Genomic DNA, 17,400 nt, shown 5'->3' with positions numbered 1-17,400 from the left:
TTAGAACACATGTCCCTGGAACTGTGACTATCCCAGGTCGTTTAGAACACATGTCCCTGGAACTGTGACTATCCCAGGTCGTTTAGAACACATGTCCCTGGAACTGTGACTATCCCAGGTCGTTTAGAACACATGTCCCTGGAACTGTGACTATCCCAGGTCGTTTAGAACACATGTCCCTGGAACTGTGACTATCCCAGGTCGTTTAGAACACATGTCCCTGGAACTGTGACTATCCCAGGTCGTTTAGAACACATGTCCCTGGAACTGTGACTATCCCAGGTCGTTTAGAACACATGTCCCTGGAACTGTGACTATCCCAGGTCGTTTAGAACACATGTCCCTGGAACTGTGACTATCCCAGGTCGTTTAGAACACATGTCCCTGGAACTGTGACCCCCCCCCCATTTTTAGGGGAACAAAAGTATTAGGACAAATTCACTTATGTGTATTAAAGTAATCCAAAGTTGAGCATTTGGTCCCATATTCATAGCATGCAATGACCACATCATGCTTGTGACTTGGCTGGATTATTTTGGGCTCAATAGAAATGTATGGTAAATAATGTATTTTGTAATTTTGGAGTCACTATTGTTATAAATAAGAATATCATGTTTTTAAACACTTCTACATTAATGTGGATGCTACCATGATTACGGATAATCTTGAACGGGTCGAAATAATGATGAGTGAGAAAGTCGGACACAAAAATATCAAACCCCTAAGACATGCTAACCTCTCACCATTACAATAACAGGGGAGGTTAGCATTTTATATCATACCACCAAGACATGCTAACCTCTCACCATTACAATAACAGGGGAGGTTAGTATTTTATATCATACCACCAAGACATGCTAACCTCTCACCATTACAATAACAGGGGAGGTTAGTATTTTATATCATACCACCAAGACATGCTAACCTCTCACCATTACAATAACAGGGGAGGTTAGTATTTTATATCATACCACCAAGACATGCTAACCTCTCACCATTACAATAACAGGGGAGGTTAGTATTTTATATCATACCACCAAGACATGCTAACCTCTCACCATTACAATAACAGGGGAGGTTAGTATTTTATATCATACCCCCAAGACATGCTAACCTCTCACCATTACAATAACAGGGAGGTTAGTATTTTATATCATACCACCAAGACATGCTAACCTCTCACCATTTTGTTTTTAATCATACCACCAAGACACTGCTAAAACGTATAACCATTAATTACAGATTTCTTGAGTTATCTTAGATTAATTCAGATATTTTGAAGCATCTGGCTACCATTTCAACATGGACAAACGGTAGTATTGCTGTTTTTCATGAGCGACTAACCTCTTTTACAAAACAGGCGTAGTACTTTAGTTTACCAGATTTCTTGCCGCCTAGTTAGGGCTTAGATGAATTTGAGACTATTCCCATGAGTGAGGGTTTGGCTACACCATCTTTGAGCAACCTCTGATGACAACAAACGGGGGTTTGAGTATTGCTGTTTTTTTGTGCGAATTTCTTTTTAATTGAGGGTTTGCGAGCGTATAAATTTTCTTGAGTTTCTTAGGGTTTGAAGCATCTGGCTAACCATTCCCAGGGACCAGTATTGCTGAGGGTTTGAGCGAGTTCCCTGAGTGAGGGTTTGAGCGAGTTCCCTGAGTGAGGGTTTGAGCGAGTTCCCTGAGTGAGGGTTTGAGCGAGTTCCCTGAGTGAGGGTTTGAGCGAGTTCCCTGAGTGAGGGTTGGAGCGAGTCCTCTGAGAAGTACTCCTAGCCAACTGGAAAGCTTTTCTACAGAAACCATGATTTGTGTAGAATGTTGTTTAACCCTCATTTTTACCGTGCTGTGAATGGCAGTTTCCACACCTGTGTTTTTAGAGTTCCAACATAAACTAGCTGACTCACTGTGTAGTTTAGTCTTCAGGGAATATGACCTTGTGGTTCATCTACAAACAACATGACAGGATGTCACAGCTTTTCATCTGTAGATCATTAACCTTGTATTCACGCCAAGTTCCAAATGGCACCCTACTCCCTATATAGCCTAGTGCACTACTTTTCACCAGGACTCTAGTGCACTATACAGTATAGGGGGGGAGGATGCCATTTGGGACTCCTGCCTGTGGCTGGATCAGCTGGCTGTTGGTTGTGTAGTGTTCTCTCAGCCATATGTCAGTGACATGTCTGTTCTGACCCCTCCTGTGTTTTACAGAGCTACTCTGAATGTGAGGACAGCAACTACAATGAGGACTTTGTGTCAGAACAAAGGAAAGGTAACTATGGTGTCTCTATTCATCCGCTAGGGTTAAACACATGCAGGTCATTATTAATGGGTTTCGTATGTAATATGCCATTTTTAGTTATTTATGACTCCCATTGTTGGGTAACTTGAGTTTCATCCAATCTGAGACTGGGAGAGTTTACTGTAAATACAGTTAGGTAGTGGTCTGACCTCTAGTGGTTGACTGGGTTGACTGGGGGGTTTACTGTAACCTCTAGTGGTTGACTGGGAGGGTTTACTAGTGGTCTGGTTGTTTACTGTAACTAGGTAGTGGTCTGACCTCTAGTGGTTGACTGGGAGGGTTTACTGTAAATATTGTTAGGTAGTGGTCTGACCTAGTGGTTGACTGGGAGGGTTTACTGTTAAGTAACATTATATAAGGTAGCATTGTTTAAAGTGGCTAGTGATATATTTACATCATTTCCCATCAATTCCCATGATTAAAGTGGCTGGAGTAGAGTCAGTGTCATTGACAGTGTGTTGGCAGTAGCCACTCAATGTTAGTGGTGGCTGTTTAACAGTCTGATGGCCTTGAGATAGAAGCTGTTTTTCAGTCTCTCGGTCCCAGCTTTGATGCACCTGTACTGACCTCGCCTTCTGGATGACAGCGGGGTGAACAGGCAGTGGCTCGGGTGGTTGATGTCCTTGATGATCTTTATGGCCTTCCTGTAGCATCGGGTGGTGTAGGTGTCCTGGAGGGCAGGTAGTTTGCCCCCGGTGATGCGTTGTGCAGACCTCACTACCCTCTGGAGAGCCTTACGGTTGAGGGCGGTGCAGTTGCCATACCAGGCGGTGATACAGCCCGCCAGGATGCTCTCGATTGTGCATCTGTAGAAGTTTGTGAGTGCTTTTGGTGACAAGCCGAATTTCTTCAGCCTCCTGAGGTTGAAGAGGCGCTGCTGCGCCTTCCTCACGATGCTGTCTGTGTGAGTGGACCAATTCAGTTTGTCTGTGATGTGTATGCCGAGGAACTTAAAACTTGCTACCCTCTCCACTACTGTTCCATCGATGTGGATGGGGGTGTTCCCTCTGCTGTTTCCTGAAGTCCACAATCATCTCCTTAGTTTTGTTGACGTTGAGTGTGAGGTTATTTTCCTGACACCACACTCCGAGGGCCCTCACCTCCTCCCTGTAGGCCGTCTCGTCGTTGTTGGTAATCAAGCCTACCACTGTTGTGTCGTCCGCAAACTTGATGATTGAGTTGGAGCGTGCATGGCCACGCAGTCGTGGGTGAGCAGGGAGTACAGGAGGGGGCTCAGAACGCACCCTTGTGGGGCCCCAGTGTTGAGGATCAGCGGGGAGGAGATGTTGTTGCCTACCCTCACCACCTGGGGGCGGCCCGTCAGGAAGTCCAGTACCCAGTTGCACAGGGCGGGGTCGAGACCCAGGGTCTCGAGCTTGATGAAGAGCTTGGAGGGTACTATGGTGTTGAATGCCGAGCTGTAGTCGATGAACAGCATTCTCACATAGGTATTCCTCTTGTCCAGATGGGTTAGGGCAGTGTGCAGTGTGGTTGAGATTGCATCGTCTGTGGACCTATTTGGGCGGTAAGCAAATTGGAGTGGGTCAAGGGTGTCAGGTAGGGTGGAGGTGATATGGTCCTTGACTAGTCTCTCAAAGCACTTCATGATGACGGATGTGAGTGCTACGGGGCGGTAGTCGTTTAGCTCAGTTACCTTAGCTTTCTTGGGAACAGGAACAATGGTGGCCCTCTTGAAGCATGTGGGAACAGCAGACTGGTATAGGGATTGGTTGAATATGTCCGTAAACACACCGGCCAGCTGGTCTGCGCATGCTCTGAGGCGCGGCTGGGGATGCCGTCTGGGCCTGCAGCCTTGCGAGGTTAACACGTTTAAATGTCTTACTCACTTCGGCTGCAGTGAAGGAGGACCGCATGATTCCGTTGCAGGCCGTGTCAGTGGCACTGTATTGTCCTCAAAGCGGGCAAAAAGTTATTTAGTCTGCCTGGGAGCAAGACATCCTGGTCCGTGACTGGGCTGGGTTTCTTCCTGTAGTCCGTGATTGACTGTAGACCCTGCCACATACCTCTTGTGTCTGAGCCGTTGAATTGAGATTCTACTTTGTCTCTGTACTGGCGCTTAGCTTGTTTGATAGCCTTGCGGAGGAATAGCTGCACTGTTTGTATTCAGTCATGTTACCAGACACCTTGCCCTGATTAAAAGCAGTGGTTCGTGCCTTCAGTTTCACACGAATGCTGCCATCAATCCACGGTTTCTGGTTAGGGAATGTTTTAATCGTTGCTATGGGAACGACATCTTCAACGCACGTTCTAATGAACTCGCACACCGTATCAGCGTATTCGTCAATGTTGTTGTCTGGCGCAATCTGAAACATCTCCCAGTCCACGTGATGGAAGCAGTCTTGGAGTGTGGAGTCAGCTTGGTCGGACCAGCGTTGGACAGACCTCAGCGTGGGAGCTTCTTGTTTTAGTTTCTGTCTGTAGGCAGGGATCAACAAAATGGAGTCGTGGTCAGCTTTTCCGAAGGGGGCGGGGCAGGGCCTTATATGCGTCGCGGAAGTTAGAGTAACAATGATCCAGGGTCTTTCCACCCCTGGTTGCGCAATCAATATGCTGATAAAATTTAGGGAGTCTTGTTTTCAGATTAGCCTTGTTAAAATCCCCAGCTACAATGAATGCAGCCTCCCGGATAAATCGTTTCCAGTTTGCAGAGAGTTAAATAAAGTTCGTTCAGAGCCATCGATGTGTCTGCTTGGGGGGGGATATATACGGCTGTGATTATAATCGAAGAGAATTCTCTTGGTAGATAATGCGGTCTACATTTGATTGTGAGGAATTCTAAATCAGGTGAACAGAAGGATTTGAGTTCCTGTATGTTTCCTTCATCACACCATGTCACGTTGGCCATAAGGCATACGCCCCCGCCCCTCTTCTTACCAGAGAGATGTTTGTTTCTGTCGGCGCGATGCGTGGAGAAACCCGCTGGCTGCACCGCTTCGGATTGCGTCTCTCCAGTGAGCCATGTTTCCGTGAAGCAGAGAACGTTACAGTCTCTGATGTCCCTCTGGAATGCTACCCTTGCTCGGATTTCATCAACCTTGTTGTCAAGAGACTGGACATTGGCAAGAAGAATGCTGGGGAGTGGTGCACGATGTGCCCGTCTCCGGAGTCTGACCAGAAGACCGCTTCGTTTCCCTCTTTTTCTGAGTCGTTTTTTTTTTTTTTTTGGTCGCTGCATGTAATCCACTCGGTTACACTGGTTGTAAGGCAGAACTCAGGATCCGCATCGCGAAAAACATATTCTTGGTCGTACTGATGGTGAGTTGACGCTGATCTTATATTCAGTAGTTCTTCTCGGGTGTATGTAAATAGTGGTCTGACCTCTAGTGGTTGACTGGGAGGGTTTACTGTAAATACAGTTAGGTAGTGGTCTGACCTCTAGTGGTTGACTGGGAGGGTTTACTGTAAATACAGTTAGGTAGTGGTCTGACCTCTAGTGGTTGACTGGGAGGGTTTACTGTAAATACAGTTAGGTAGTGGTCTGACCTCTAGTGGTTGACTGGGAGGGTTTACTGTAAATACAGTTAGGTAGTGGTCTGACCTCTAGTGGTTGACTGGGAGGGTTTACTGTAAATACAGTTAGGTAGTGGTCTGACCTCTAGTGGTTGACTGGGAGGGTTTACTGTAACTATTGTTAGGTAGTGGTCTGACCTAGTAGTTGACTGGGAGAGGGTTTACTGTAACTATTGTTAGGTAGTGGTCTGACCTCTAGTGGTTGACTGGGAGAGTTTACTGTAAATACAGTTAGGTAGTGGTCTGACCTCTAGTGGTTGACTGGGAGGGTTTACTGTAAATACAGTTAGGTAGTGGTCTGACCTCTAGTGGTTGACTGGGAGGGTTTACTGTAACTATTGTTAGGTAGTGGTCTGACCTAGTGGTTGACTGGGAGGGTTTACTGTAAATACAGTTAGGTAGTGGTCTGACCTCTAGTGGTTGACTGGGAGGGTTTACTGTAAATACAGTTAGGTAGTGGTCTGACCTCTAGTGGTTGACTGGGAGGGTTTACTGTAACTATTGTTAGGTAGTGGTCTGACCTCTAGTGGTTGACTGGGAGGGTTTACTGTAAATACAGTTAGGTAGTGGTCTGACCTAGTGGTTGACTGGGAGGGTTTACTGTAAATACAGTTAGGTAGTGGTCTGACCTAGTGGTTGACTGGGAGGGTTTACTGTAAATATTGTTAGGTAGTGGTCTGACCTAGTGGTTGACTGGGAGGGTTTACTGTAAATATTGTTAGGTAGTGGTCTGACCTAGTGGTTGACTGGGAGGGTTTACTGTAAATATTGTTAGGTAGTGGTCTGACCTCTAGTGGTTGACTGGGAGGGTTTACTGTAAATACAGTTAGGTAGTGGTCTGACCTCTAGTGGTTGACTGGGAGGGTTTACTGTAAATACAGTTAGGTAGTGGTCTGACCTAGTGGTTGACTGGGAGGGTTTACTGTAAATATTGTTAGGTAGTGGTCTGACCTCTAGTGGTTTGATTGGGGAACTTGCCTCTTATCCAATGGAAACACACCTCTATGTTCAACCATCAAAATGTAAAATGTGTCGTCCATTAGAGATGTCTTTGTGAATTGTTCAACACAGACACAATATGAACATTAAAACAATGAGAATCTTTCCCTCTCTCACTCTGTTCTTTGGCTATGTCTATTTGTTGTGTATGACTTTGATGGTGCACTGTCTGTATATTTAGACATCTTGGCTACATCTCAAATGGCATCCTCTACAGTGCACACTACCCATAGGGCTCTGGTCAAAATTAGTGCACTGTATATGCAATAGGGTGCCATTTAGGACGCACACCATATATTTTTACTGTTTTATATTGTATGACATCACATTTGATGTGTTTTCTAGATATGTACCAATATGTTATAATAAACCTGAACCTAATCCTAAACTTCAACCTTGCAGGAGAACTGCATTCTGAGGGTGAGGCTCCTCCCACCAGGCAGCGTGGGCGGAGCTCAGGGAAGAACAAATCCACCAATGGGCTGGGGAAGAAGTAATGCTAGCCCTGCCACCCAGGGTGGAGTCCCGCCCTCTTCTCCTGTCAGAACCCGGACCACAGAGGAAGAGGTGCATGTTGGGAGAGATGGAAGAGAAAGAAAGGATAGACAACACTTTCCCTGTGCATTTTAACATACGGAGTAGCACCCATCCATAAGAGGGGAGAGTGGGCCCAGGTTAGGGGTCAGTGGACAGGATAGACAGACACCATGTCCATGCAGGGTTATAGAGGAAGGAGAGAGGGGGGGAGGGGGTGGCCGATAGATCAGAGAACCACACAGATACCTACTGGTGGTTCACACGGTCAGAGCTCCTACCTACCCTACGGCTGATCAGTTTGTGTGTCTGCGTAAGCATGTGTGTGTGGTGGCAATATTGCTTCTCCTCAGTAAGAACCGAAGAATGCATGTTCCATTGTACAGGAGTTGGTAAACTACTGTGATTGGAGAGCTACATTTATCCTGTACCATATATCTTTCATGTGCTTCAGCCCATAGAATTAGAATACTAGAATGGATATGAACCTTCTTATGATGGTATACAGGCTGTCGGCCATTTTGGTCAGGGAGTTGCTCAACCATGGTTAGCCAGTGCTGTGATAAGATATTGTGTAAAATAATGAATTTGGGGGAATTTGTCTACAGTGTGTTTGTTAGCTAGCTAACCGGGCAGCTTTTAGAGGAACGATTCAATTCATTTGTCCAATTAACTGTCAATATGCCAACATTCCATTCCAACAATCCATTCACTGGCTGGTTGGACTTCGGCTAGTTGTAAATGCAATAAGTTAGCTACTGATTATTGTATCATAGTGGCACTCAGTTTTCCAAGAAAACAACAACAATTTTGACATTTATAGTCTGTTTACATATATTATAGAGGCTATATCAAAATGTGTATAAACTGTATAAACTGTATTTATAATTATGACTATTTTAGATTGACATTAGACATTTCTGATATCACATGCCTTTTGTTTTCCTGTAGAAGTCAAATCAGGATTATGCCTCTACTGCCATTCATTTCAGTTAGACTGGTTAGGATTCCTCCCTGAACAATATGGCTTCCATTATTCACCCTATCCTGGAAATGTGAGGGTTTATGACAAAGCCACCCCCCCCCCATCAGACTACTGTAGGTAAATGGAGCCCTATTCTCTATATAGTGCACTAAGCTTGACCAGACCCCAGTCCAATGTACTGCACTAAGAAGACAATAGGGTGAATTTGGGAAGCAGAGATGATGTAGCTGTGTAATATGACAGAAGTTGGACTCTCGTGTTGACTACTGTAGAGGAAGGCTGTTATTCTCTGCTCCAACTCTTCATCATCAGTTGGTTCATATTTCTAAGTGTTCACCATTTTTGCTTTGTTTTTATGACTTGAAGAAAGAGAGGAATGTGAACAGAGGCCATATGTATCAAACATCTGAGTAGGAGTGCTGATCTAGGATCAGTTCCCCCCCCCCCAGGTCCCAATGTAATCGTACTCATTATGCTCTAAAATACTCAAACTGATCCTAGATCAGCACTCTACTGTCAGAGTAGAGATGCTTGGTACATATGGCACCAGGATTTTAATGCAAAGCTGCTTTGGCATGGAAGGACGGACGTTTGTGATTGTTGTGTTTGACCTCCTGGGTCAGAGAATTGTCGCTCCACCAGCTCCATATAAACCATTGCCTTCCGCTGTTTTGGAGATGCTGTACTTTTACTGTAATGTTTTGTTTTGTGAAATCATCGTCATGACCTTTGTGTGATTTATTATGTGACGTCCCAGATGGCACCCTATTCCCTCTATAGTGCACTACCTTTGACCAGAGTCCTCTGGGCCCTGGTTCAAAAGTAGTGCACTATAAAGGGATTTTTGATGCCATTTAGGATGCAGCCTTCCTCTCCCTTCACATCTGGGCTGCTGTGTTTTTCCAGTAAACGACGAGGCCAGTCGTTCATAGTTGGAGCTTGGTCTGTCTGTGCAGGCAGGTAGCTTTGTTTCCCTACGATGTGGATGTTCTCTCCTTCATGGCATTTTGCATGGCTAAGTGTGGAAATGGAGTGTCTCGGGAGGACCTGGGGGAGGCTACAGATTTACTACAGTAGTAGTGACAATATGGTCTTTGCGTCAGTGTCGCACCACATCAGTAAGCCAGTATTCACACCATGTCTTTTTTCAGTGTTGCTGTGAACATTTTTAATTCAATGCCCTTGTGCCTGTATGTATGTGTGTGTGTGTGTGTGTGTGTGTGTAGTTTTGTTCTTTTTAACACTGTTTTGCAGTTTGTATTCAGCCTTCTACATTTCTCCTTGAGTCTTTATTCCAGTGTTCTATTGATGGTTATAAACTGGGTGGTTCGAGCCCTGAATGCTGATTGGCTGACAGCCGTGGTATATCAGACCATATACCACAGGTATGACAAGACATTTATTTTTACTGCTCTAATTATGTTGGTAACCAGTTCATAATAGCAATAAGGCACCTCGGGGGTTTGTGGTATATGGCCAATATACCATGGCTAAGGGCCGTGTTGCGTCATGCCTAAACAGCCCTTAGCCGTGGTATATTAGCCTTATACCACACCCCCTCGTGCTGTATTGCTCAAGTAAAGGTTTGTCAGTCACTGGACCTGGGTGATACTCTGAGAATGCATCCATCCTCCCCCTCGGGCCTTATTGCTCAAGTAAAGGTTTGTCAGTCACTGGACCTGGGTGATACTCTGAGAATGCATCCATCCTCCCCCTCGGGCCTTATTGCTCAAGTAAAGGTTTGTCAGTCACTGGGCCTGGGTGATACTCTGAGAATGCATCCATCCTCCCCCTCGGAGTAAAACGCTGTTCTGACATAACTGTCTTTCTAGGCTACTTTTTTATACAAAATTGCGTATAATTCCTGAGAAATGTGGTTTGACGAATGGAGTTTAGCAATTTCACTCGAGCTATTATCACCCATCCAGTTGTCAGATAAGTGAATATTTTGAGGGTGGGTAGAAGGGAGAGTAGGAGGGTGGGTAGGAGGGTGCATTTTATTAGTATTCAACCATAGCCATCATCTCAAATATTTTTCTCATGTGAAAATCAGACACTGACACTCATCCCCAGGTAGCATGGACCAGACTCCCTGGCTGTATAGAATATGGCGTATTGTTTCTGGAATGAAGATGCCATTTTGCCAAAACAATCCCTCTCGAAAAGGAGACTTGTGTGTTTTATTTGTTTTTTCACTCTGAATTGAATAAAACTTTATTAAAAATGTTTTGTATTTCCTCTTCAATTGTCTTGTAGACTGTGTGTGTCTCATTAGAAATACCTTGTGTTGAGGTTAAAACCTATGGCCTTTGTACAAAGGCCTTCGTTATGTGTTCTTATTCATTCTCTGTAACTCCCCTTGTGATTCAAGGGTTCATAGTTGAAAAGGTTGATAGGGCTGAATGATTATAATATACACAATGTATTGTGGAATGCTTCCTGGTTCCAGCACACCTGTTGATTCCAAAATATTGAGCTATTTACACAATTCTACAACACATTTGGGACCCTACTTTGGGTTCCTCCAAACACCTGTATTTTAGTTATCCAGGGTACAGTATCTGCATACAGGCCTAATCACTAAGTATAAAGCACTACAGTTAATAGCTTGTCCAACTCCAGGTTTTTATTGGAACTTGCTTGCCACTGTCCAATTAGGCCCTTGGGTCGACTAAACCGTAGTTTTGTGGAGATGAAGATGCTTGGCCAGCACTCAAGTGAGATTTGTTTTTGGGTTGCTGAGATTAGTCCAGTAGAAGATGTGTAATTCCCTGGATTGACCTCTGGAGGGGGGGTCTGCTCTCTAACAGGAGAGGGAAGTGGGCCTGCTCTGGAGCTGTCCTTCCTCACCACTCAACCAACCTGTCCCAAATGGCACCCTAGTCCCTATACGGTGCACCACTTTTAACCAGGGCCCATTGGGTGCTGGTCAGAGGTAGTGCACTATATAGGGAGTAGGGTGCCGTTTGAGAAGCTGCCAGAGGGATCAGATTTCACTTGTTCGGCACACCAGGGAACAGACAGAAATAGCCTCCATGTTCTGACCTATAAAGAGATGGATTTCAACAAACTGTTAATTGATGCTGCTGCCAAGTCAGGAAGAAGTTAAAGCGATGACTTTGAGGATAGACTAGAAATGACAGGATGATGGTTTTGAAGTCACACAGAGTAATGTGGAGTAACTAGCAGAGGGCCCCTAAATCACTGAGTACTTGTGTCTATCCTGACAAACAGAAGTAAGTCCTTTCAGAAGCTACCCATTACCATCCAGACTAGTGTTAATTGTTTTACTGCATGGCTCAGACATTCCAGAAGTCACTGAATTGTTCCTCAGACCTATGTGACACCTCTTTCCACCACTAGAGGGCAGCAGATGGCCTCAGAGTGAGCCTGCCCACTGTGTCAAAGTCACATGACAGCCTAAGCCTACAGGAGGCCAGTGCTCTTTCAAAATGTCACCGGTGTTGTGTTTTCCTCTCTGTCTCTTTCTTCTTCTCTCTTTCCCTCTGACTTTCAACATATTTCCTCCGTGTTTCCTCAAAAATACTTTCCAGCCATAGCAGACTGCAGCAGAGCTGACACTGTGACTGCTGTTGGGTAAAGAGACTGCAGCAGAGCTGACACTGTGACTGCTGTTGGGTAAAGAGACTGCAGCAGAGCTGACACTGTGACTGTCGTTGGGTAAAGAGACTGCAGCAGAGCTGACACTGTGACTGTCGTTGGGTAAAGTAAACGAGAGGATATCTACACTATTATGGCTGATGTTCCTGTTCCTCCTTCCTCACTGAGAACAGAGGGGATCCTCCTGAGAGAGATCCACGTCAACCTGCTGGAGTGTAAAGTCTGCTTCGAGAAGTATAACCCACGGCAGAAGGAACGCCGGCCTCAGAACCTGTCCTGCGGCCATGTACTCTGTCTGGAATGTGTCCGGGCGCTCTCCCACCCCGTCCTCAAGAAGCTTGAGTGCCCTTTCTGCCGGCAGCTGTGTGACGTTGACAGCACCTCCCACTGCCAGGCGCTGACAGACCTCCAGGATCTTCTGCTCTCCCGCTCCCCCAGGTCACCTGTCCCTCATCGGGTCAGAGGAGGCAGCGGCTGGGTCGGAGGCCTGGGCTCTGGAGCTCTGCGGCTTCGCTCAGCTTTCGGGGGCTGGGGGTCCCTGATCAACCCCACGGGGGTGGCCGTGTTCGGGTCCTCTGGGACCGTGGTGGTGGTGCACGATGGAGAAAGGAGGGTGGTGGTATTCGGGCCTCAGGGCAGGCGGCTTCACGGGTTTGGGCGGAGGGGTCGCGGCCACGGGGAGGTGTGTCACCCGGTGGATGTGGCGGTGACTCCCAGCGGGTATGTGGTTGTGACGGATGCTGGTGACGGTGCAGTGAAAGTGTTCACCACCAGGGGGAGTTATGTTCTGGCGGTGTGGGACTCCTTCCAGATGCCCTGGGGGGTGGACGTGGACAGCTGTGGACATATCCTGGTTACTGACATCCAGGCCGGCACGCTCTCCCAGGTTGTGGTGGACTTTGCCCGTGGCGTGACTCTGATGAACCGAGCGGTCATAACCGACCTCCAGCGGCCCAAGGCAGTGGCCTGCTGTCGGGTGACCGGGAACATCGCCCTGGTGGAGACACTGGGGCTCACCACCACACAACCTCCAAATGGCCCCCGGCCTACCAGACTGACAATATTCAACAAAGACTTTAACGTGCTCTCTCAGATAGACAGCTTTACTCTGAGCCTGGGGGCCTCCGTGTGGCCCTGCATGTCTGCCGTGGCCTTTGACAGGGACGGGGATGTGATCGTGATAGACTCCCAGCGTGGGTTGATTTGGAGTTTGGGAAAGCTCCAGAACGGCCCGGTCCTAACCCCCCTGGTCAGTGGAGACTTGATTCGCCCAGTGGGGCTGGTCGCCACAGCACAGAACACGCTGATTGTTTTAGACAGTGGAGACCATGCAGTGAAGATGTATTCCGTTCACTCGGATGCTATTCTAGTCCAAACATGATGTAGGAAGAGTTAGCTGTCTGGCTGACTTGTATTGTGAAAAAATATAGAAACCAAATGCATAATGACTGGTGATTCCACCTGTTGTGATGTAACACAATAAAATCCAGATTAAAATTATACAAATGTTTTAAGAGGATTTTTTTTGAGTGAACAGCATGTTTTTCTTTTCGAACGCTGTTGGAAAGAATGAAATGAAGACCATTAATAACATGGGGTGTTTGGGCTCTTGGTAATGACAGGTGGATAATGACATGGGGTGTTTGGGCTCTTGGTAATGACAGGTGGATAATGACATGGGGTGTTTGGGCTCTTGGTAATGACAGGTGGATAATGACATGGGGTGTTTGGGCTCTTGGTAATGACAAGCATTTGGATATTAACATGGGGTGTTTGGGCTCTTGGTAATGACAGGTGGATAATGACATGATTTGGGTGTTTGGGCTCTTCCAATGACAGGTGGATAATGACATGGTAATGACAGGTGGATAATAACATGGGGTGTTTGGGCTCTTGTTTAATGACAGGTGGATAATGACATGGGGTGTTTGGGCTCTTGGTAATGACAGGTGGATAATGACATGGTAATGACAGGTGGATAATAACATGGGGTGTTTGGGCTCTTGGTAATGACAGGAGGATAATGACATGGGGTGTTTGGGCTCTTGGTAATGACAGGTGGATAATAACATGGATAATGGTGTTTGGGCTCTTGGTAATGACAGGTGGATAATGACATGGGGTGTTTGGGCTCTTGGTAATGACAGGTGGATAATGACATGGGGTGTTTGGGCTCTTGGTAATGACAGGTGGATAAGGAGGATAACATGGGGTGTTTGGGCTCTTGGTAATGACAGGTGGATAATAACATGGGGTGTTTGGGCTCTTGGTAATGACAGGAGGATAATAACATGGGGTGTTTGGGCTCTTGGTAATGACAGGAGGATAATAACATGGGGTGTTTGGGCTCTTGGTAATGACAGGTGGATAATAACATGGGGTGTTTGGGCTCTTGGTAATGACAGGAGGATAATAACATGGGGTGTTTGGGCTCTTGGTAATGACAGGAGGATAATAACATGGGGTGTTTGGGCTCTTGGTAATGACAGGTGGATAATAACATGGGGTGTTTGGGCTCTTGGTAATGACAGGAGGATAATAACATGGGGTGTTTGGGCTCTTGGTAATGACAGATGGATAATAACATGGCCATGACAGGTGGATAATGACATGGTAATGACAGGTGGATAATAACATGGGGTGTTTGGGCTCTTGGTAATGACAGGAGGATAATAACATGGGGTGTTTGGGCTCTTGGTAATGACAGGAGGATAATGACATGGGGTGTTTGGGCTCTTGGTAATGACAGGAGGATAATGACATGGGGTGTTTGGGCTCTTGGTAATGACAGGAGGATAATGACATGGGGTGTTTGGGCTCTTGGTAATGACAGGTGGATAATGACATGGGGTGTTTGGGCTCTTGGTAATGACAGGTGGATAATGACATGGGGTGTTTGGGCTCTTGGTAATGACAGGAGGATAATGACATGGGGTGTTTGGGCTCTTGGTAATGACAAGAGGATAATGACATGGTCATGACAGGTGGATAATGACATGGTAATGACAGGTGGATAATGACATGGTAATGACAGGTGGGTAATAACATGGTCATGACAGGTGGATAATGACATGGTAATGACAGGCGGATAATGACAGGTGGATAATGACATGGTCATGACAGGTGGATAATACCATGGTAACGACAGGTGGGTAATGACATGGTCTTGACAGGTGGGTAATGACATGGTCATGACAGGTGGATAATTACTTCTGAGATATACAAATAAACTAGGCCTACTAATTGTAAAACTGTCCTGTGATTACACTGACTGCACCTATGTCATTACATATTTTAGGAACATTGCTCATCTCTGGTTACGTTTTAACTGACAGCCTGGTGCTAATTAGACAATACATTTAATTGTATTCATCTTTATTTATCCAGGAAGTCCCATTGAGGTCAGAAGATCTATTTGACAAGGGAGACCTTTTGCCATAAGGTTAATTTATTTCATTTATTTTTAATGAAGTCTATTTGTTTGAACACTTTTGGAGGTCATTTGCACATGTTCTGTTTCATAGGTTGTATTCACTACGATCCAAACGGTTCCAAACGGAACGAAACCTGAATTTGTCCAATTGAAACTCTCGTTTTCATTGTAAAACTTTTTTGGGAGTAAACTGTTTCCTTCGCAAAACGTGTTGGACTAATGATTATACTCCTGGTGTATCGACTAAGTAGGCTAGGCTATCCGGTCCATTCCCAGACATAAAAAAGGCCCCAAACAGAAAGCAAATTTGACGGGCATCAGTAAAAGTTTAGTCACTTAAGGCCACTGATGAGGAGGGCTAGTATCTCCTCCTCTTCTTCTTCCTCTTACACAGTCTGCATTTCACATTTCACAATATTTTGGAACCTCATAAGCGCGTGCACTGATACAGTTTCCGACTTTTCCCGATCCCCCACGCTGGGTTTCCCAATATTGGCCAGTTCGGTTCGTGCAGTTCGGTTCGTGTTATGAGAAATCCTTTTTGTTGTTGCATAGCCTTAAGGCACCGCATGATTTCCAGCAGCCAGAGAGAGAGAGACAATCGTGTGAACTGCTCCCACTTGAAGATGGCGGTTGTGATGCTGTCTGGGACCGGAGCACAGTGCTGGATCTGCATAGGACGCTAACTTGATGGATATAAAGACAATGTTCCGTTTTTATTTTCTCTGTCTTCTGGACTGGACTCTTTTGGGATTGTGTTATTAGGGCATAGGCACACTTTCAACACCGGCTGAAAGTGGACTGGTCTTTCCGGGGACGGGGAGAGCCAGACGGATAGCCATAGCTTGCTAGCTAACACATTGATGGTAGTCCAGGCTGGGAGGAAAGTGGATGAAAATGTCGGATACCAAGGTAAAAGTTGCAGTCAGAGTCCGACCCATGAACCGGAGAGGTAAGTTACCGCGACTGAAAAAGAACCCGAATTCAGCAAACGTTACAGTTGTATTTAATACGTGCTAACTCGTTTTTAGTACCCCTTCTTTAGCCTTTTATCCCAAATAGATTTTTTTTTGCTGCAGATAGAAAGTTAGCCACCAAGTCTTCTAGCCAAATGACAGGCTGCTTATATGAGGCTAGTGTCACGTTAGCTAGCTACCTCTAATCTTAAAGAAGGGCAAATAAATCCAACTTGCAAAAGTGTCAGTCAGATGTAGTTTAAGTAGATACATGATTAGGCTAACTAGCTAGCTACTTTGATTAGAAATGTATGGAAACGTTCTCAACAAGACAGAGACACATTTGCTCTGAACTCTGCAGAAACGGAACTGCATACAAAATGTGTGGTGGATATGGAGGATAACCAAACTGTTCTGCATCCACCGCCTTCCAACAATAAAGGAGAAAACAGCAGGTAAAAACACATTTACACTTATTCAACATCCTGATATGTCTTTATTATATATTGTTTGTGCCTGTGGACCATTTTAAGAACGTAGTCTTTTATTTTTGGTGTGACATGATTATTTAGGGAGCGTCTCAAGCTCTGTCCCTCGAGGCAACAACTTTTCCAAGCTAACTTGATGGATATAAAGACAATGTTGAGTTTTTATTTTCTCAGTCTTCTGGACTCTTCTGTGATTGTGTAATTAGGGCATACGCACACTTTCAACACCTGGACTGACAGTGGACTTTTGTTGAGTTTTCCCGGGAAGTTTTTCAAGCTTTAAAAAAGTGAAAACGAAGTTCATCTTCCCTGTGTAATTTAAAATAAAATCTGTTTTTTTTCTCCCCGGGATGAAAGTGACTGAGTTAATAATGCACGCTCACTAACCCACCTCGCTCCGCGGCAGGGTTACTACTATAAGGGATCCATGGGACGTCCCTATCCTAACCCAGGGTAAACTCGGTCCCCGGGACCCCAAGGGGTGCACGTTTTGTTTTTTTGCCCTACCACTACACAAGCCGTTTCAAATAACAAGTGTTGATCATTTGAATT

General features: G+C 45.6%; 3 protein-coding genes across 5 annotated transcripts in view; all 3 read left to right on the top strand.

The window, feature by feature from the left end:
• Positions 1-10,576, top strand: part of ptdss1a (phosphatidylserine synthase 1a) — a 33,178-nt gene extending 22,602 nt beyond the window's left edge. For all 3 annotated transcript variants that reach the window (XM_042316318.1, XM_042316317.1, XM_042316319.1), the window contains 2 exons: positions 2,211-2,271; positions 7,234-10,576. In XM_042316318.1, coding sequence (XP_042172252.1) covers positions 2,211-2,271; positions 7,234-7,328 — 156 coding nt within the window. In that variant the 3' untranslated portion in view covers positions 7,329-10,576. The remainder of the gene's footprint in view (positions 1-2,210; positions 2,272-7,233) is intronic.
• Positions 10,577-11,763: 1,187 nt separating this feature from the next.
• LOC112239730 (E3 ubiquitin-protein ligase NHLRC1) lies at positions 11,764-13,456 on the top strand. The gene has a single exon (XM_024408158.2). The coding sequence runs from the start codon at positions 12,105-12,107 to the stop codon at positions 13,350-13,352; it is 1,248 nt and encodes a 415-aa protein (XP_024263926.2). The 5' UTR covers positions 11,764-12,104; the 3' UTR covers positions 13,353-13,456.
• A 2,289-nt stretch (positions 13,457-15,745) lies between these two features.
• On the top strand, positions 15,746-17,069 carry LOC121845290 (kinesin-like protein KIF13A). The gene is made up of 2 exons (XM_042316324.1): positions 15,746-16,356; positions 16,722-17,069. The coding sequence occupies exons 1-2, from the start codon at positions 16,296-16,298 to the stop codon at positions 16,817-16,819; spliced, it is 159 nt and encodes a 52-aa protein (XP_042172258.1). The 5' UTR covers positions 15,746-16,295; the 3' UTR covers positions 16,820-17,069.
• Positions 17,070-17,400: the final 331 nt, after the last annotated feature.

This window comes from Oncorhynchus tshawytscha, unplaced genomic scaffold (assembly GCF_018296145.1).
Source record: "Oncorhynchus tshawytscha isolate Ot180627B unplaced genomic scaffold, Otsh_v2.0 Un_contig_842_pilon_pilon, whole genome shotgun sequence".
Lineage (NCBI taxonomy): Eukaryota > Metazoa > Chordata > Actinopteri > Salmoniformes > Salmonidae > Oncorhynchus > Oncorhynchus tshawytscha.
This window is presented reverse-complemented; position numbering and strand designations above follow the sequence as displayed.